Genomic DNA, 22,735 nt, shown 5'->3' with positions numbered 1-22,735 from the left:
TGCATAGCATAAGTACAAAGGCATGAACAGGAATGATTCAAACCAACTTTAGAATAATATTATGTCTGGGAAAAGAGAAATGAATCCAACTTAAGGGTAATGGTTAACCTCTGGGGAAAGATAAATAAACTGACTTTTAAACATGATATTTCATTGCTGATAAAGACCGGAACCAAACATAGAAAAATATTTCAAAAAGATCTAGCCCAATTTACTGCTATCTCAACTTTACATCATTATACAATATTTTCTAATGAAAGCTTTTTGAATTTGAACCTAGTTTTCAACCTTAAATTTCCACAGTCTATGACTGAAATTATGTTCCTCCTGCTGGAAAGTCATTCAATTCACTCAATTTTCAACAAATATTAATTTGCTGAACACTACTAATGTGGCAATCACTGTTATGACCACTGGAAATGCTGCAGGGAAAAAGACAAAACAAAGAGATCAAATATTTTTTATTCTGTATGGTAATCTAGAATAGCATCATACAATGCGTGTTGGGGAGGAAGAGAATTTCCTCCACTCTTCTAGGTTCTTCTGGCTGCTCTAAGAATTAAATTGACAAGAGATAGACTAACAGGAGAAAATTAAGCAAAAGATTAATGACAGATATACACAGGAGAAGGAGAAGGCAATGGCACCCCACTCCAGTACTCTTGACTGGAAAATCCAATGGACAGAGGAGCCTGGTGGGCTGTAGTCCATGGGGTCGCTAAGAGTCAGACACGACTGAGCGACTTCACTTTCACTTTTCACTTTCATGCATTGGAGAAGGAAATGGCAACCCACTCCAGTGTTCTTGCCTGGAGAATCCCAGGGACGGGGGAGCCTGGTGGGCTGCCGTCTATGGGGTCGCACAGAGTCAGACATGACTGAAGCGACTTAGCAGCAGCAGCAGCAACATACATAGGAGAGACCCAGGAGAAACTGCCAAAATGGCCAAAAACCTTACCTTAAGTACCATCTTCAGTTAAAGATAAAAGAGGATGCTGGGGGCAGTGGTTTGGGACTTCAAAAGTGAGGAAGGCAATTCACATGGAGATGGAAAAGTAAATGTTTGGGAAACAAATGTTTGCTGGGCCTTGAGACAGGGCGCACACAGTGGACTCTGAACTCTGGCCCTGCCCCATTTCTCCTCCACACCTAGTACATACTCTTTGCTGGTATCTCTGGAGATAGCTCTATTTCAGGAATGTCCCTCTATCTAAATTCTCTTAAGCAGTGAGGAAGAAGGTCAAAGGTACTTCCTGAGTCTTTCAGGTCTTCATTGTTTGCAGCTTGAAATAATCCGCTGGCCAAAGAAACATATTTTGGGGTGGCAAATTTTGCTCCCTTACAATTGCTTTCTATGCTGATGGAAATGTTCTACATCTGTGCTGCCCAACATGAGGACCACTAGATACATGTGGCTGCTGAGTATTTAAAATTATGGCTAGGGCAAATTAATTTTTAATTTTATTTAATTTTATCTAAATAGTCACATGTAAAGGAAGATAAATTAGGAGATTGGGATTAACATATACACTTCTATATATGAAATAGTAAACAACAAGGACCCACTGTATAGCGCAGGGAAGTCTACTCAGTATCTTATAATAACCTACCATGGAAAAGAGTCTTAAAGAGAATACACAGACACACATATATATACACAGACATTTATATGTAAAACTGAATCACTTTGCTGTACACCTGCACCTAACACAACACTGTAAATTAATTATATTTCAATTAAAAATTGTAAAATAAAAAAATTCACATGTGGCTATTGTGTTGGACAACAGATCTAAATGGAGTTCAATAGGCATTTTCTGTTGCAAAAAAACATAATTACCTTCTAATGGTCTAAAAGAGTTAAAGAAATTACTTCAAGGGGGTAATTTTTCCTGTAGTGTAGCTTACATCATAAGTTTCAGCCACTTGAACTTCCCGAGAGGCAAGTAGAAGAATGGAGGAGATGAATGGAGCAATAAACAAGAATATCTTGTGAACTTATAAAGAACCATGGCTACTAAAAAATTTGAAAAAAAGAACAAAAAAGAAAAAAAATACTGAGAAATAAATCAAAATTGTCATTATGAATAGAGACAGAAGGAAAACATAGTACATAGTCATATTGAAATATTATTAAATATGAATCAAGTGAAGACAATCTGTTTTTACAAAGTGATTAGATTATAGGATGAGCACTTCCCTTTTTTTTTAATTTTAAAGAATAATTCACAATAAGTTACCTGTAAGAAATGGTTTTCAAATGGTTTTTCAAAATCAAATTAACATAATTAACATACAACTCTTCAGGAGTATTTCTTTTGCACAAGGAGAGGCTAATTTTGTTCTGAAGAAACCTCCAAATAGAACTGCTCTCTGATTTCTTTTTGGTTTAGATTCTTCTGTTAGTGCCGTAAAGGTTCATTTCCTTGAGAGCCGAAACCAACCACATTTATTGGTGTGTTTCTAGAGTCTGCAATGGAAGCCAATAGCTTTGAAATTAGTCCACTGACGTCAACAGAGTCTTTTTCAGCAAGTGTCAGTGTTACCTAATGATGAATAAACCAGCTTTTAATCCCCATTTGGCTCCTGCCTGCTTCTTTCATTTAATGTGATTCCTGCAGGCTATAGATAAAACTCTGGTTAATATTATCAATAAGGGACAACTAGAACAATAGTGAACTTAATTCCCATTGTGAAAGAACTTTCTCTTGACTAAGAAAAAACATAATTACAGCAAGCTGAAATGAAATAAATAAATAAATAAATAATGAACTTTAGGGTCAGACAGACTTGGATTTAAATTTTACCTTTATGATATACTAGCAGGCTGACTCTCAGCAGATTACTTAATGACACTGGTCTCAGTTTTCTCTGCTGTAGAACAGAGACAGTATTAATTCTATTTTATATATCTGACTTCTCTAGGGGTCCAGTGGTTAAGAATCCACCTTCCAATGCAGGGGATTTGGGTTTAATCCCTGGTTGGGGACCTAAGATTCCATGTGCCACAGAGCAACTAAGCCCAGGCACCACAACTAAGACCTCATGCAGCACACTAAATAAGCATTTTTTAAAAGGGCTACGAGAAAATAAATAAAAGTGTGGTATATAGTGGACAACCAGTGTTAGATGGGGCTCCTTCCACTCTTTCCCTTCGCTCATGTTCTTGCCACTAAAGTAATAATACATGTCTTAGTCTGGGTGTAAGGACCTGCAAGTACATGAAATGCAATGTTTGCCATGGTATTCATATTCTTGTAGAAAATGAAGGGACTATGAGAAAGGTAAGTGATTCTTATTTTAAATAAGTGAATGATTAATCTTGATAACAGATGATATATCTGTAACTGGTTTTGATAATGATGAAAAAGATGAAAGGTTTATTTATGCTTTGGATATTCACAGTAAATATTTGGTATTCTCTCCCACCCACCATACCCCAAACAATTCTCTACACAACCTGGTCTGCGAAATTAGTGCAACTTCCAGCTGCAGAAAGCCACTCAAGTTCAGGGTACTCGGAGTTGCTCACCTCATTCCAGGGTTTATACCTTATTAGCTCCAGTATCAATTCCCCAAGCTAAGCTGAGGAGCTGCTCTGTAGTGATAAAATTTTGCTACAGTGGTATGGAGACTATCACCAGTGGAAGATAATTAAACATTTGAATAAAAAGGGGCATTCATTGAACCTTAAGATATTTGACATCTAAAATGGATAGAGGCAAATTGCCTGATTATTTAATCACCACTTGGATAACATCTTAGACTAACCACTTGAGAGGAAAAAAAGTATAACATTAACTTACAAATTTTTAAGATTCTATCTATATATCTATGTACATATAAATTAAGGGTTATTCTTATTTTTTTTTTTGTTATATACTTTTCTGATTATAGAAAGCATTTTATTTTGTCCATGTTCCAAAAGTAAAGTGTTTTTCTTTTGTATTTCACCATGGGGAAACACTATGAAAGAATATTTATGCATTTCATCATCACCATAGTTAAATATATAAATAAGTACAGGAACATTTAAGTTCATTTCTTGAACTCTTAACACTACCTTTTCATAGACAGATAAAAGCTATCTTATCTTGCTATATTAGGAAACTGAAAGTTCCACTTTCAGGAATTATTTGGAGGTCCCATGTTTTATTTCAATAAGGTGATATGGCCTTGCACATATTATAAAATCTTCAGGTGTGTGTATGTGTGTGTGTGTTGAACAGTCTTTGGAAGCAATGGAAAATTAATCTTTACCAAACTGAAGACACAGTAACTTCACTGAATGCACAAATAACTGGCAGAGGTAATTGATTCCCAATTTTGCAGGGGGTGGGGGGGGGTGGCTAAAGAAATATTTAGCAAAGTAATATAAAATCTTATTTTAGTCCTTTTTTTTACACAGAAATCTTTTCCCAAAACTTTCAATTAAGTGCTAATACAGGTAGTTTTTCTCCCTGCCCCTCAATCTCTCTGCTGTTTTTCATGGCACAGCGCAAGCCTCACAAACAACGGAACAACTTTCCTAAGGAGGAAAATGTATTTTAAATAAAATGTTTGAATTTATACTTAAATCTGCAGGCAAATTAATAATCAAGTGTTAAACTTGGACATCCAATTAAACTCAGTGGATGGGACACATGAACTTAACTTCTTGTCTTAGACCTCACTAGAATGATACTAAAGGAATTTAAATGAAAGACAAATCCCCAGGGGAGGGGATTGTGGAAGAAGAGACATCACTAAGAGAAGACATTTTGAAAAAAGGGAAGTGGATGCTTACAATGTCACTCATAACTGCTGAGAACAACAACACAGAGGGAGCTAATGATGTGAGAGAGCTGATTCTCTTTGCTAAAGCCCTGTGTGTGCTTTCAGACACACCAGGAAGCTACTCAGGATGCTCTAGCTAAAGGACAAAACAAAGGAAAAACAAAGATTTGAGAAACTGAATATAGGGTGTCTAACACAACATAGAGGTGAAAGGAAGTCCTAGAAAGACAGTGGGACAGCAAACTGAGAAATTATTCTGTCTAGAAAAGAGAGAGGACAAAGGTTCTGAAAGGGGATCTCTAGTAAAAATAACAAGAGTGACAGATGGTCTTATACGTTTGAGCATTTGGAAAATGAATAACAAAATTAAGCAAAATCAAAAGCTAAATGAGGAAAAAATATCTTTAAAAGACGTCTCACAAAGGACTCATTAACTCCAAAATATACAAAGAACATGTAAAACTCAACAATAAGAACACAAACAACCCAATTTAAAAATGGACAAAGATCCCCTGATCCCCTAACAGACACCTCATCGAAGAAGATACCTTGAGAGCGAACAGGTGTATGCAAAGATGCTCCAAACCATATGTCACCAGAGAAATGCCAATTAAAACAACACTGAGATACCACTGTACCCCTTACAAGAAAAAAACAAAAAAGTACATCTATTAGTCTGGCCAGAATCTAGAACACTGGCACCTCCAAATGTTGGTGAGAATGTGCAGCAATAGGAACTCTCATTCATTGTCAGAGGAAATGCAAACTGGTACAGCTACTTTAGGAGACAGTTTGATGGGGTCTAACAAAACTAAACACATTCTTATCATAGGATCCAGCAATCACATTGCTTAGTATTTACCCAAGGAATTTGAAAACATATTCCACACACAAACCTGCCACACCAATGCAATACAGCTTTATTCCTAATTGCCAAACATGGAAACAACCAAGATAATCCTTCAGTAGGTTGATGGATAAACTCTGGTATATCCAGATGATAGAATATTACTCAGTATGAGAGAGATGAGCTATCGAGCCACAAACAAACATGATCAAACCTTACATACATGTTACTTGAGCAAGAAGCCATTTTGAAAAGGCTACTTAGTCTATGACTTCAACTGTAGTTGAAAAGGCAACTGGAAAAGGCAAAACAGTAGAGACAGTAAAAAGATCAGCAGTTTCCAGTGGTTAGGGGTGGAGGAAAGGGGCGAATAGAGGAAACACACAGGAATTTTGGGGAAGTGAAATACACTGCATGTTTATTTAGTCCAGACCTACAGAATGTGCAATACCAAGAGTGAACTCTAATGTAAACTATGGATTTTGGGTAATGATGATGTACTAACCTAGATTCACCAATTGTAACCCATGTACCATTCTAGTAGAGGGTGTTGGTAATGGGCGAGGCTATGCATGTATGAGAGTAGAGGGTTTGTCAGGAATCTCTGTACCTTCCTCTTAACTTTGTTGTAACCTAAAAACTGCTTAAAAAAATTTTTTTTTAAAGATAAACTGAACACCCAACAAAACATGATTCGAAACAGAACCAAAAGCAAGTCTTGATTCTAGAAAAAAAATACAAGAAAAATCAGTTCAGTTCAGTCGCTCAGTCATGTCTGACTCTTTGCGATCCCATGAATCGCAGCACGCCAGGCCTCCCTGTCCATCACCAACTCCCGGAGTTCATCCAAACTCATGTCCTTCGAGTCAGTGATGCCATCCAGCCATTTCATCTTCTGTTGTCCCCTTCTCCTCCTGCCCTCAATCCCTCCCAGGATCAGGGTCTTTTCCAATGAGTCAACTCTTCACATGAGGTGGCCAAAGTACTAGAGTTTCAGCTTCAGCATCAGTCCTTCCAGTGAACACCTAGGACTGATCTCCTTTAGATTTCATGGCTGCAATCCCCATCTACAGTGATTTTGGAGCCCCCAAAAATAAAGTCAGCCACTGTTTCCACTGTTTCCCCATCTATTTCCCATGAAGTGATGGGACCAGGTGCCATGATCTTCGTTTTCTGAATGTTGAGCTTTAAGCCAACTTTTTCACTCTCCTCTTTCACTTTCATCAGAAGGCTTTTTAGTTCCTCTTCACTTTCTGACATAAGGGTGGTGTCATCTGCATATCTGAGGTTATTGAGATTTCTCCCGGCAATCTTGATTCCAGCTTGTGCTTCTTCCAGCCCAGCATTTCTCATGATGTACTCTGCATAGAAGTTAAATAAGCAGGGTGACAATATACAGCCTTGACGTACTCCTTTTCCTCTTTGGAACCAGTCTGTTGTTCCATGTCCAGTTCTAACTGTTGCTTCCTGACCTGTATACAGGTTTCTCAAGAGGCAGATCAGGTGGTCTGGTATTCCCATCTCTTTCAGAATTTTCCACAGTTTCTTGTGATCCACACAGTCAAAGGCTTTGGCATAGTCAATAAAGCAGAAATAGATGTTTTTCTGGAACTCTCTTGCTTTTTCGATGATCCAGCAAATGTTGGCAATTTGATCTCTGGTTCCTCTGCCTTTTCTAAAACCAGCTTGAACATCTGGAAGTTCATGGTTCACGTATTGCTGAAGCCTGGTTTGTAGAATTTTGAGCATTACTTTATTAGCATGTGAGTGGAGTGAAGTCGCTCAGTAGTGCCTGACTCTTTGCGACCCCATGGATAGTAGCCTGCACCAAGCTCCTCCGTCCATGGGATTTTGAAGGCAAGCGTACTAGAGTGGGTTGCCATTTCCTTCCCCAGGGAATCTTCCCAACCCAGGGATCGAACCCATGTCTCTCACATTGTAGACAGATGCTTTACTGTCTGAGCCACCAGGGAAGTGAGATGAATGCAATTGTGTGGTAGTTTGAGTATTCTTTGGCATTGCATTTCTTTGGAATGAAAAGTGACCTTTTCCAGTCCTGTGGCCACTGCTGAGTCTTCCAAATTTGCTGGCATATTGAGTGCAGCACTTTCACAGCATCATCTTTCAGGATTTGAAATAGCTCAACTGGAATTCCATCTCCTCCATTAGCTTTGTTTGTAGTGATGCTTTCTAAGGCCCATTTGACTTCAGATTCCAGGATGTCTGGCTCTAGGTGAGTGATCACACCATCATGATTATCTTGGTCATGCAGATTTTTTGTATAGTTCTTCTGTGTGTTCTTGCCACCTCTTCTTAATATCTTCTGCTTCTGTTAGGTCCATACCATTTCTGTCCTTTATCAAGCCCATCTTTGCATGAAATATTCCCTTGGTATCTCTAATTTTCTTGAAGAGATCTCTAGTCTTTCCCATTCTGTTGTTTTCCTCTATTTCTTTGCACTGATCATTGAGGAAGGTTTTCTTATCTCTCCTTTCTATTCTTTGGAACTCTGCATCAGATGCTTATATCTTTCCTTTTCTCCTTTGCTTTTCTCTTCTCTTCCTTTCACAGCTATTTGTTAGGCCTCCTCAGACAGCCATTTTGCTTTTTTGCATTTCTTTTTCATGTGGATGGTCTTGACTTCTGTCTCCTGTACAATGTCACGAACCTCTGTCCATAGTTCATCTTCACATCATGGCAACATAATGAAGGCTTATTATAAAGTTCAGATTGTTTAAGGAGTAGTGCTTCTAGTGTTGTAACGTATTTTAATACTAACAGAAATAGAGACTCACTTGTAGCAGTTTGTAAATACTTTTACAAGAATGACTGTTTATCTTAGTCTGAAAAATCCAGACAGATGTTAGAAAATTTTCAGAAGTCTTTTCTTTCTGTTTGCCATGGGGGGTGGTTTGGGGGTGGGGGGTAGATTCATTTTGCAAAATTATCTCTGTTTGGATTTTTGGATTCAAGCTTTGCACCCTATTTTAAAAGACACCCTTGTCCATATCTTTACAGCAGCTGAGGAATAATAAGGTAAAGCAGTAGACAGCAAGCCCTACCAAATACATCTCTAGTCTTCAAAGACTGGAGAAAACAAGCTGCAGAGGCATGCTTCTGATCACCAGAACATCAGACCTCCAGTCAGGAGGGTGGGACGTCACATGTTGTACCTGCAAGAACCCTTTTCAGCTAAACACAGGCACCTTCCAAGTCATACAATCTCAGCAGAGCCTGCGTTTCTAAGAGAGCCTGACATATTAACCTCTTCAACCAGGCACATCCGGGAGTTAAGTGCTCTGGCTGGCACACAAACAAAGGCTCCACGTTTCCTGTCACACCACAAGCTATTAGTGACATAAGCAGTTCCGACCACTTCCCCAGCTCTGCATCAGCTGACAGCACTTTGCCATTTCCTCGCTCCCAAGCTTGCTTTTCTTCTGAATCAGTCCTACAGACAACTGCAGTCTGCATGAACACATACAGCTGTTCAGGAACATTCTTCCCGGGTATCACTTGAAACATCAAAACTTATTCTTTAGTTTTTAAATGCAAGTGTTCAAGGTTTCCATTAAAATAAATGTAATTTCAGATGTGTGAGCTCCAGATTATGACATCTGACCTTTGGACAATGCAAAGCTTGAGGGCACTGACCCTCAGAACAATCAAAAATCCAGGTATAACTTATAGTTAGTTGATCCTCTCTATCTGAGTTCTGTATTCTTGGATTCGACCAATTGTGATCCTGTAGTATTATTTCCTACTGAAAGAACTTTGTATATAAATGGACCCACGCAATTCAAACCTATGTTGTTCAAGGGTCAACTGTGTTTACCTCTGGGGTTCTACCTGGGGTTCTACATGGGTCATACCTCTCTTCACCTTATTGTTATGTGCTGTCTCTATACAATCTTGTCTCTATACAATCTCCCTAAACTCCAGACTTGCATTTCCAAAATTTCTTCTTCCTTCCTCTCCACCCCAACGGTTACTCAAAATTGATATTAAAAAACAAACAAACAAAAAACTTCTGTCTTTTTCCAGACTTGTTTCCTTTTTCATCCTGGTTAACAGCTTAAAAGAAGCTGGGGTTTTTCTTCCAGGTTCCCATTGGCACCCTGCTCTTAATTCTGTCCGCCTATTGAGGTTATCTTTTACGTGTTTATCCACCCCACCGCACCACCAATAAGTTATAAGAGACCTGCAGAAAGGGACTGGGCAATACTGATCTTCACTTCCCCAGAACCTAGAAAAGTGACCGACCCAGTAAGCATTTAGTAAATGGTTACTGACTGAACAGACTCTTCCATTTTCTTCTTTTGGTAGTGAGTTCTGGACCATCTGCCATTCTGGTTGTCCAAATTGAAAACCTTGGCAATACCCTCCTCTTTTTCCTCCTCTTTTCTATCAGCCTTGCCTCTTACACTGTTCCAGATGCCTTTTGCCTGAGTGCCTTCGCTATAGATAGCCTCCTGTCAGGTCTTTATACCTGCATCTATCCTCACTTCTGCTGCAAGAGAAGTTCAGCATGGAGTCTTGCTCTGGTTACTGCCCTGCTGAAGAACTTTAACTGACCCATCATTAAAGAACAAAGCCTACCTTCTCAGCACTACATGTAAAGCTTTCCTTCCATGTTGGTCTCTATGATCATTTTTTTGTTCACTCTAGCCAGACTTTCAGAATCACCAAATACAGAAGCTGTACAGTGGCTGGGGCTGGGAGAACAGAGGTCAGTAGATTGGGAAAGTACCATACTTGGTCGTTTTTCAAAAGAGATGATATGGAGACATGACTATTGCTAAACCTATGATAAAATACAGGAAAAACATAAAATAAAGATAGTTTTTGAGAAAATTCTCGAGGGGCAACTTTATTTCATTTGATTGCTCCCCTAACCAATGGCAGTGTCCTTCCAATGTATCTCCTAATATTAGAACTTTATGTCACAAACCTAGAGGAGTGGGAGATGGGGGAGGTTCCTGAGGAAGTGAACATATGGGTACCTATGGATGATTCATGTTGCTGTATGGCAGAAACCAACATAACACTTTAAAGCAATTATGCTCCGATTAAAAATAAATAAATTAAATAAATTTTAGGTGATTATATACATCACACCTCTGGGCTGCACTCACTTCTGCCAGCATTAGCTTCCTACCCCTCCCTCCTCTCCTTTTTTGACCCAAGTAATTGTTTTAAAGGCAGATGATCACATACTGCCTTATCTTGACATATTTCCTGCCTGCCCAGATTGGGCTAAGGGCACTTCCTGTTTCCATTGCACTGTATAATAATTCTATTAAATATTATATTAAGATTAAATGTCTGTTCTCCCCATCCACAAACTATAAATATCTGGGGTCAGGGACAGTGCTTTCTCATCTTTGTAGCCTCAATACCTAGAAGAGTGACTGGTATCAGTTACGATATTTAATAAATGCTTATTAAGTGAAAGAACAGGCTATTCTTTTTGTGCTCTCTGGTTGTTGATCTATACCAGAGACCAGTCTGGGTCCTAACTGGAAATAACACACAGGGGGCAAGCTTCACTAAATCAGCCATTTATAAAAAACAATTGACAGTGAATAGAATGAGTTCTTACTATTGACCAGCCTAGGCTGCTCCTCCAGCTCCACTGTGACAGGGACTAGACTCATCTTCTCTGAGAATATATAGCCTTGCAGCTGTCTTTTTTTCTATTTTCATGCAAACTCAAGTCAAACGATGGTTCTGTTTGTTGCTTCATGTTGGCATTTGGTCTGAGAACACAACACTAGTGCTCCAGAACCTGGAGTAAAATGGTACTTTAACAAACGAGTGAGCACATTTGACTACTATGGAAGTAGCCTTAGGAAAATTTTCTTGGCCAGAAAGTGTTTTCATATGAAATTTTTATTGTCCCAAGATCATTTTTATTATCCCATTACTTCCATCTTCTCCAGGGATCACTTTATATTATGAGTTCCAACTTTTCAAGATCTCCTGGGGATCTCTGGCTCCATCTTTTGGCTTGATCTACAACATGTTCGATATCTCCTATGGTAAAAGATATTTTTTAGATGTCTTAATAACTTAAGCCACTGATTCGTTGGCAGATTTTCATACACTGATGTTTTTAAAAGACAAAAGGTTTTGTTTTTTGACAAATTAACTTATGTATTAATTTTCTCTAAGTTAGCTTCCACTTATATCATTTGATTGAAACTCCTATCAGTAACCTCCTACCACTTAAAGTGAACATCTATAGTTTGCACTATGCAAAGGCTAATTTTCCTTAAGAAAAATATTTATTCATTTATCTGGCTGCCTTGGGTCTTAGTTGTGGCGTGTGGGATCTTTCATTGTGGCATGGACTCTAGTTATGCCGCATGAGCTTAGTTGCTCTGCAGCAGCATGTGGGATCATAATTCCCCAGCCAGGGATCAAACCCACAGATTTTTAACCACTGGACCACCAGTGAAGTCCCAAGACTACTCTTCTCCTGGCATCATTGCCTTTATTTCCCTTCGGGTACCTTTTCCTCTACCCATAGCCTATGTGCTTTAGCTGAGCTGATCCTATCCTTAGTGCCAAGGGTAGGAATGTAACATAAACATTAGCAACTCAATACAGGGCATGGTCATCATGGGTTCTCATTAGAACCAATCCACACTAATACTTGAAGTGAGGTTTGAGGTTAAAAACAAACAAACAAACAAACACGAGAAAGCTCCTTTTCTTTTTATGGGATCGGACTTGAATAGATGTAGGCTAAGACTGCCATTGCCGTCTTGTCACAAGGAGGGGAAATTCTTCAGAAACTACAGCCAAAGTCGGAAACAAAGCTAACAGATGAAAAAAGAAAAACTATGATTCTATTGATTGAGCTCCTAAATACAATGAAATATGACAATAGAAACAGCGTTGAACTTTATAGCTGTGTGAGGGGATAAATTCTCTTTTACTTCAACTGGTTCTATTGTTTTTCATTTGCAATAAAAAAGGCAATAATTTATGCATCATCAAAAAAATATCAGTGGTATTTGCCAGAACAAATCATTTCCTTTTCAAATATGCACTACTCTTCTGTCTTTATGATTCTTTTCTGATCCTTCTTTAATCCCCCCTGTAATTCCTCTTACTATGGGGCTTTAATTGTGGAATTTCAGGGTTAGAATGAATAAGGGGTTAACAAAACTAAACCTTGGAAAGGACATATTTTATATTTTATATGCATAAATACCTATTAAAAGTGTAGATAAATTTTTAGGAAATTATGTTTGGAACACTGCACTATTGATTAAACTATTGTAAAAGAGATGTTTTATGAGGAGAAAATAGATGTAAATTTGGCCTGCATACTATTACTTCCATCCTGAATGTAAAGAATTGAATATTAGTGAGGCACAGAATGAAGGTTTCACAGTGATAATGCTTCTGATTGTAGTTTGGGGAAAAAAAAAGGAAAACTGTGTTATTGCATTTTGATACTAGCACACTTTCTGGAAAGCAATTAAATTGCCTCGGCACCTCAGTTTTTAGAAAGCAAAAGGTTAGGAAATACAATAAAACTGAACATTATTTCCAAAAAGAACCGAAAGCCGTTGGACTGTGAGATATTTGAAATCATATCAAAAAGCAGAATTTATGGCCCTATGAGTTATGAGAAAGGAAATTGAATTGTGTGTTTTATTTTTAAAACACGACCACTAAAAAGGTGTTTCCATAGTAACAAGGTCAATAGCACGAGCCACTGCAGACCTTCCTCTTTTTCTGATAGCAGGTTTAAAGATCTTTTTCAAATACCACTTTAAAAGCCCTATGAAAAAGTAAAGCATTTCTGATCATTCATCTGAACAAAAATGAGGAAAAACACACACAGAGTATTGAATTTCTCATGTTTTATGGATTATAGGCATTCTAGGCTGTCACATTTTCAGAAAGAAGCCTGCCTGACTAGCTACTATGCCAGCCCCTGAACACAGGGTTTGATTAGCCTGACTGTAAATCTGGACAAACAGAAGTTGTTTGCAGTAGTATTTAAACAGAAATAAAAGGCAGCACAGTATTAAAAACACACTTCTTTAACATCTAAATATTGGAATAGTTAAGTAAATAATCCCTGTTATTAGGAAAATTTCAAAGACTCAGATAAAATATGATATTAGCACTAGAGGAAGGTTAAAATATACAGGTCACATATTGTTTATAACAGAAATAAATAGCTCTTTGGCCATAAAAAAATCAATTCATTTAGTGCCACCAGGAAGTATCTTCTCTTTCCTCTTTCCTTTCTATCAAGATACAATGCACATATGACAGTTATTTCATCATCTTATTTCTCCCACTAAACTGTGAGCCCCTCAGAGCAGAGAAATTTTCTTTTTGTGTTCACAACAGTATCTCACACATTGTGTATGCAGAAGATAATGAAAAAAAAAAAAGTGAAGGATGAATCATGAAAATAATGACACAACAATCACTAAAATAAATAACACAAAATCTCTGGTCTATTTTTAGAAAATAGTGTCAGTTAAAAAGTGATTTTCATCTCTTCAACTTAAGAAGCTCTAGATATTCATTCACAGACTCACAATCATTAAGGAATAAACCCAATTGCGTGGCCCCTACATCAATTTCTTCGGAATCTCTGCAAGTGGGGGTCTGGCATCAGCATTTTTTAAAGCTACTCAAGTAATTCTAATATGAAGGAGAGTTGAACATCATTGTTTTAAAATGTTCCGCTGGGGGTCAACTAATGACATTTATTTACTTTCACCTTTTAGCTACTTTTTTTTCCCCTTTAATATTGTCCTGTAGTACTCTATTTATCAGATCTAGAAAACCTTTTATTATAACTTGATTTATTCTCTAGAATTCCTTTTCATGATAAAAGCTTCAATTAAAATAGCTATCTTATACAATTTAACATTTTAACCAAAAATTATTATTGTATTCTGTTCGATATTGCTATTAGCCTTTTATGGCTCTGAACTCCGCTTTTGAAAACCAGAGCTGGGTACAGTACCAATATAATAAATGTTATGGGCTTCCCTGGTGGCTCAGTTGGTAACTAATCTGCCTGCAGTGCAGGAAACTGCTTGCAAAGCATAAGATGTGAGTTTGATCCCTGGGCTGGGAAGATCCCCTGGAGGAGGAAACGACAGCCCACGCCAATATCCTTGCCTGGGAAATCCCATGGACAGAGGAGCTTGGCAGGCTACAATGCATGGGGTTGCAAAAGAGTTGGACACAATTTAGTGACTAAACAGCCACAACCACAAATAATGGATGCTAAGTATATCTAGTAGAATTTAATATGTGCTTTTGTGCTTTTATGCTTACATTTCTAAGGCCTGTAATTCCTTTTATACTCTTATCTATCTGGAAAATTCAGATTCCTCTTTCAAAACTCCCAGATCATATTTTTCTTTCTCTGGGAAGCCTTCCTTAATTCGGACTACTAAGGACTCTCCAGCATTGCCACTGCCCCTCATTCACGCTTCCAGTTTTCACTCCTAATACTGCACTGTCATTTCTTCTTTTAAAATAAATCCCTTCTCCATAGTTGATCATGAACAACACGCAGCAAGCACAGCACAGCAAAACAGAAGCAACGGGCATTCAACAAGTGCTTACTAGATGAAAGACTATATGGCCACATTGAAGTGAACCAGGTATATTTCAAAATCACTCTTGCTATGGACTGAATTGTGTTGCCCACAAAATCGTATGCTGAAGCCCTAACCTTTAGTGCGATGGTGTCTGAAGACGAGGGATTTAGGGAGACAATTAGGTTTAGAATTAGGGTCTTTATGAGAGGAGACACCAGAGAGCTTGCTGTCTCTCTCATGGTCTGCCACTGAGGACACAGCAGGAAGGCAGGCATCTGCAAGTCAGAGAGAACCCAACAAGCTGCCAGTTTCCAGAAATAGGGGAGAATAAATATCTGCTATTCAAGTTACCCAGCCTATCGTATTTTGTTCTAGCAGCCCAAAGTGACTAATACAACTATGACCTGGGACTAAGTTATTTGCTGCTGCTGCTGCTGCTAAGTCACTTCCGTCGTGTCCGGCTCTGTGCGACCCCATAGACGGCAGCCCACCAGGCTCCCCTGTCCCTGGGATTCTCCAGGCAAGAACACTGGAGTGGGTTGCCATTTCCTTCTGCAATGCATAAAAGTGAAAAGGAAGGTGAAGTCGCTCAGTCGTGTCCGACTCATTGCGACCCCATGGACTGCAGCCTACCAGCCTCCTCAATCCCTGGGATTTTCCAGGCTAGAGTACTGGAGTGGGTTGCCATTGCCTTCTCCTAAGTTATTTGAGGAGAAGATTAATATAAATATTATGGATATTTGTACTCTTCCTTTTTATTAAAATCCTTAAAAAATAAATGCTTTTTGTAAAGACGATATGAAATAAAGTTAGTTCAGAAATTTCACACTTTTTTCAAATAAATTTAAAGCATAATTTTCGGTATTTTCCTGGTAAATTAAAAAGCCTGACATAAGCATATATAGTGGAAAATGAAGTGATTTTGCAGAACAATGATCAGTAGGAAAAAAATGTTACCTTGGGGATGTTGTTATCAATTATAGCTATTCACCAGGTTTTTTTCTTATTAGATAACATTAATTGAAAACCCAGCATGTTCCTTGTATTGTGTTAGACATTATGTCTTAAATTAATTTTGTCTTATTTAAGATAAAGAAAATATTTAAGGTCTCATAGCAACTCCATAATGTATTATTTACTAATTTATTCAACAAATATTTATTCTGCATTGTGGGAACCCAATTTTGTGTTTAAAGCCAATTTAGGCTAGTTTCATTCTAGCTTTCTCTTGGGACTACAGACATAAATTATCCAGTTCTCATCTGATAAATCTATTCTATAATCAAAGCATAAAAACTGTGTGGTTTAGATCAGTAGAACTTATACTTCAAATTTTACTGACAAGTAACATTTTTAAAATTTGGGGACCCTATGCCAAGTTGCCAACATTTTATTTAGCCAAATAATATAAAAAAACAAATATTACTACCAAGTATCACTATCAGTTCACAAATGATAAAGCATTTAATACAAGAAAAGAACACAATCTGAGTAGAGAAAAAAGTGATTTTCAAGGTGACTATATTTCATTTAATAGAGAAAACATCCACTATATTCTTTATCATTCTCATTTCAGCCTAGACTGGTGAAAATTTGTTAAGAACGGATTTAACTCTGGGATAGACAGGAATTTCTACCCTCTATCATCTTCGCTCCTTCTGCTATCTACCACTGAACTACCTTGTTCCTATTGCTCGCTATTCAAAATCCCTTCCTTATTTTAATCTTTTGAGCAGGTTATTAAAATGATAAGTAAGTAAACATAGTTTAATCTCATCAGCCATGCAGGATCCAAGGGAAAATGTAGGTCTATTTTAATGTAATCATTCTTGCATTTCATCAAATACTAAAGTTAAATGATGCTTCTGGTACTATCACAACTTTTCTGCATCTATAGTATATCATCTGAAAGCCTAAATGATGGGTATAAGTCAAATATCAACCAATAAAGCAAGGAAACTTACATGTGTGGGCCCAGTGAAACTACCCTTGCCACTACAATTCCAAGAATCAGAGTTGTTAAAACTGTAGAAATAAGAGAGATCTGCAAAAGAAAATGTAAAGATATAACATCAATTTAGAATAGAGACAATTCTATTGAAAATATTAGGAGATTTACTTTTTACTTGACTAAATTTATGTAGCTTTTAGGATATAATTCTTTAGTAGTTTATTCTTACCAATTGTTGTTAATAATCTTATCATTTTTATCAGATCACACTCTTAGTTTTTTCCCCACAAACAGAGCAAGTACCAAATATGACTATTTCATAAAGTGAAGTGACGTTTTCACTTTTTGTCAGGTTTTTAGTGTTGACTTGTGCTTTTTTTTTTCTATCTATAATTGCTTCTTATTATTGTCTTTATCTTACCCTGGCCCTTCCTACACAACATCCCCCTACACCTACACGCTCACACATTTTGGGATGCCTCTGCTTCTTCCTTTCTGCTTTCCAGCTCTATTCGTCCATTTTCCCCATGCAGTTTCTCCCGTTGATGTGTCCCAGTGGCTCAGTGGTAAAGAACCCAGTTGCAATGCAGGAGACTCAGGAGACACGGGTTCAACTCACAGTAGTATCCTTGTTGGGAAAATCCCATGGACAGAAGAGCCTGGCAGGCTACGGTTTGTGGGGTCATAAAGAGTTGGACAAAGCTGCTTCCCTGGTGGCTCAGAGGTTAAAGCGTCTGCCTCTAATGCGGGAGATCTGGGTTCAATCCCTGGGTCAGGAAGATCCCCTGGAGAAGGAAATGGCAACCCATTCCAGTATTCTTGCCTGGAGAATCCCATGGATGGAGGAGCCTGGTGGGCTACAGTCCATGGGGTCGCAAAGAGTCGGACACGACTGAGCGACTTCACTAACTAACTGACTAACTAACTAAAGAGTCAGACATGACTGAGCAGCAGCAGCTGCGCTTCCAGAGTCTTCTCTGCTACTTTCTCTCTCTTCTGTTACTATTTCAACAGGTCAAAATATAAACTGGCTTGTGTGTGTATGTGTTCTGTTCACTCATTACATTAAATTTGTGTTTCTACTCAATTTTTTATAATGAATGAACGCATTTTAGCATTTTTTATCTGATAAGACAAATATAAAATTGCTTTTATTTCATTTGATTGTCATTAATCTTATTTCTTGGGTTGTTAAACTAGAGCAGGTTTTATTACGAGTCCTCTGATCCACTGAGATATTAAGAAAAAAATCCCAAGGTCACACAGCAAGAAAGTGGCCGAAGGGGAATTCAGATACGAAGCCTGACTCCAGAACCACTCTGCTTTGCATTGGGAGATCTATTTAGATACTTCAGTATGACATTTGTAAGGGACATTTCGGGACAAAATGTTCAAATGTTATCAGTATGATAGAATATTAGCTGTCTTCTCATAAATGCCTTGCCTTTTGCTCTCAGAAGAAAACATTTATGTCTATACTGAACATAAAAAATGGGAAATAGTTCATATATTTCAGATAATTCACCCAAAAAGTCCCTTTTAATACATTTTTATTTATTTCTGGATCCCTGTTATGCAAAGACGACAGCATGGGCAGAAAACTGGAATATCATCCCCACTCTTGTACACACACAAACATCACAGTGAAAAGTAAAATTAATCAACTGTTGGATTTTTCAAAACAGACTGAAAAAATATATGACTCATTCTTTAAAAAAAATGTTTTTCCTCAGAATGCATGGCATAATGTAGATGCAGCGCCAATAACATTTTGGGTCAAATACAAACATTTTATGAGAATGAGGGAGAAAAATACAGCCAAATAAAGGCTAATGTATAGAGATAAGCATATGTGGTGAGTTGAATACTTATTTGATTGGTTTTATTACAAATAAATCACCATTTTTCTTTAGCAATAAGAATCACAGATATTGGCCAGATTCTTAACCAATCAATATACTGATATTTAAATTCACTGGATAAAAAATGGGCAGAATAGACATTGTAATTTAAAAAAAAAATTAAGCCATTTACAAAGCCGATTTACAACAAAAAAATTAACTGATTCATTCTTACTTCATTAAAGTTAATTTACTTTTAAATTGTCTAAACTATCTACAAAAAATGATAGATTTTTTTTAGTAAATAGAGTTGGTTTAATATAGTTCTTTATATTTTCTAAAATTAAAGTGTTCTGTCTGATATCAGAATATCTGCCTTAAAAAATGAATAAGAAAGGGACCTATTCATTTCATATTCATCAAGCATTTAACTATCAGTTCTCCCAAATAAGATAAACTATCAAACAAAGTTTACTCTAATACAAGTATAAGCAAACTAAAAGAAACTAAAGATGAATACGGTAATTAAGAATTTGGTCATATAGGCAGTGGTTTTACAAAGTTAATGCAGGTAACATAGTGCATCTCTTTGCTTATTTAAAACGTAAAAATTACCTTTCCAAGCTTCGCTATATCGCGATACAAGGACAAAGGCAGAGTAAAGACAACCGTGGAAAGCACAATAATGAAATGGCGACCAATAAGCAAGTTTTCAGGATCAACTGAAACACAATAATTATTATATTAGATATGAATAATACCAGTGACCCAAGCAGTCAAATATTTAATTATGAAAATGACAATTACTATAAAGTGATACATAAATGACAATTTTGAATAAGTTTCATAGAACCATGAAGCCTATTCATGGTTCTATGAAATAACAGCATCAAGGATCCACTTATAACTCACATGGTGTTACAGTAGTTTGCCTCCAACTCAGGTTTCCTGCTTCTGCCTTCCTTTGTCCCTTTAGAGGATATTTCCTACTGGAGATTACGTGGCTTAGAAGAGGAACTTTCAAAACAAAAAGACTCACAATCTCTAAATTACTCAAATAGCCATGATATGGTGAAAGGATGAATGGGGAGTGGAGCTTTGGCAAATTTTGAAAAGGTCTGCTAAAATGTTCACAGAGGCATTTTCATAATCAAGTCAAACAGGAAACAATCCAAATGCCCCTCAACTGAATGACAGATAAACTGTTTATATCTATATAACAGAAAACTCCTCAGCAAATAACAAAAAAGGAGTACATCGCTAACAAACTCCCACACACATTTAATATGCTAAGTGAAAGAGGCCAGACCCCTAAAGGCTGGCTACTACAAGATGCCTTTTCTTTGGCATTCTGGGAAAAGCGAAAGCAGGAAGAGAAGTCAGATCAGCAGTTCCCAACCGCTGGAGATGAGGGAAAGCTTGACAACAAAGGGGAATGAGGAAAATTTGGGGAGATAATGGACTTGTCCTGTATTTTGATTGTGGCTGTGGTTGTATGACTGGATAATTTGTCAAAACTTACCGAACTATACATGAAAAAGGGTTAGTTTTACTGCATTAAATTATACTGTAATACAAATAATGGGGACAAAGGTTAGCTTGCTTGTTTAAGAAATGGTGTAGCATAAATAGTTCACGAAAAAGTGATACACAGAGAGTTGGTGATATGTAGCATTTATGTAGCATAAATAATAATATTTAAATAGCTAAATTAGAACTAAATTATACAGAAAAGTGGATTAATACTTTAGAATCAGATTGGATTGTAGATATCACTGGATATCTGAAGTCATCCAATTCCTCCACTTGCAAATATATACTTTCAAATTATTATGATTAATTATGAATAACTATATAAAATAAATATATTGACGTACCTCCAGGGATTCTTTGCAAAACTTTGCTCAAAGTATCTCCAGTTATTATGTTGTAACTTATCATAGCTAAAAACACAATTAAAACAACAGTCACCAATAAATCATCATATATTTCACCTTGAATATTTTGAAAGTAAACAGTTATCACTTCTCTAATAGTGGCATAAGCTTACTTTCAAATATTTACTTTGATTACAAATATGTAAGACTTTAAAAATAACCAGACAGCAGATTTGTGGGAGAATATCAATTTGCATTACAAAGATTTTCACTTTGATTCTTCTCAGAACATCTTTAAATAATAGTGAGTTTTGATAGGCATTTAAAATGTGATTTGTTGTGTTATTAAAGTTCAGTGTCCAAATACTCTTTAGGAACACATGTATTGCTCAAAGTGAGGAAAAATAACACAAAATTGTGACGACTTCAAAAGCAATATTTGGGGAAATATTCTTAGCCTTCTGTAGAGACATAAGGAACTTGTGGTTTGAATAACAGCTTCTGCGTTATTAATTTTTAAAATGAAATCAATTCAGCCATTGGTGAATGTTAACACATTACTTATTTTAGAAGTATTGGGTGCAAACTTAAAGTAGCATGTTGGCCTTGGACATGACTTCCACAAATCCTTAGTTTTTCAAAAAAATTTTAGCTTAGAAGAAATCTATTATTTCTCTCATTTACTTTTATTCCCAGATCATTCTACAGGGTTGGTCAAAAAAGTTTGTTTGGGTTTTTCTATAACAGCTTATGGAAAAATCTAAATGAATTTTTTGGTCAACTTAATATTCTTCACCAAACGAGGGAATTACAAGCATTAATCCAGTGAAAATCAATCTTACTTTATTTTAATGAAATAATTAGAAAACAGACCAAAAGGAACAGAAAACAATGGAAAAATAGCTAAAAACCCAGTATGGAAAATATTTCAACTATCAATATTCTTTAGTGACTAACAACTATTAAAATTATTTTATTCAGAAATGGTTGTTTATTTATGAAAGTAATTATAATATTCATGTTCATATTCATCCTTACCAATGAAAGGATACAAAAATTGTAGAACAGAGAGTAAGAGATATCCTGGAAAGCCAAAAGTTCTATTGACCAAAGACTGGTAAGTGTCTGTTCCAGAAAGGGCAGCCCCTTTTATCAATAGAATGAGGGAAAAATCTGTGGCAAAAATAACCATTAAAAAAATGTCAGATTAGACATAATATAAAGGTTTTTTAAAAAGTATTTTGACTTAAAGAAAAATACAAGCTTCAAAGAAGAGTTCAGTGCTAAAGTAAATTACCATGGCAAGGCTTACTTTATTTTCATAAAACATTATCTTTCATGAAGCTGTACTGCTTCCAGTTATATATTTTTTAATCAAGATGCAAACAGACTTAACATATCCATGCAATGAAGTTAAAGCTTCAGTTTTCTATTTCACTTTCCTAACATAACCAATGCAACAACTATTAATAGGATGTGGCTCAAATATTCAAGCAACAGAAGTTAGATTATCCAATATTTCACAGGCATTCAACATGTGAAGACTGAGAATAAAACATGCTGTTAAACATTCAGAAAAAAAAACAGAATGAGGAGAATCAGATAATTTGTTTTATAACAGAGTACAATTAATATCTTTGTTTTGTAATCATTATGGTTAACAGGCCGCTGCTACTGCTGCTAAGTCGCTTCAGTCGTGTCCAACTCTATACGACCCTATAGATGGCAGCCCGCCTGGCTCCCCCATCCCTGGGATTCTCCAGGCAAGAACACTGGAGTGGGTTGCCATTTCCTTCTCCAGTGCAGGAAAGTGAAAAGTGAAAGTGAAGACTCTTCGAGACCCCATGGAC

General features: G+C 36.8%; 1 protein-coding gene across 5 annotated transcripts in view; it reads right to left on the bottom strand.

The window, feature by feature from the left end:
* Positions 1-22,735, bottom strand: part of SLC38A11 (solute carrier family 38 member 11) — a 66,876-nt gene that overhangs the window by 32,636 nt on the left and 11,505 nt on the right. For 4 of the 5 annotated variants that reach the window (XM_004004648.6, XM_042243794.2, XM_042243793.2 and 1 more), the window contains exons 4-7: positions 21,924-22,058; positions 20,886-20,951; positions 19,624-19,730; positions 17,181-17,260 (exon numbers count right to left, since the gene is read on the bottom strand). In XM_004004648.6, the coding sequence (XP_004004697.1) occupies positions 17,181-17,260; positions 19,624-19,730; positions 20,886-20,951; positions 21,924-22,058 (388 nt within the window). The remainder of the gene's footprint in view (positions 1-17,180; positions 17,261-19,623; positions 19,731-20,885; positions 20,952-21,923; positions 22,059-22,735) is intronic. The other variant, XM_042243792.2, reaches the window with a different exon arrangement.

Source organism: Ovis aries, chromosome 2 (assembly GCF_016772045.2).
Source record: "Ovis aries strain OAR_USU_Benz2616 breed Rambouillet chromosome 2, ARS-UI_Ramb_v3.0, whole genome shotgun sequence".
In the NCBI taxonomy this organism is placed as follows: domain Eukaryota; kingdom Metazoa; phylum Chordata; class Mammalia; order Artiodactyla; family Bovidae; genus Ovis; species Ovis aries.
This window is presented reverse-complemented; position numbering and strand designations above follow the sequence as displayed.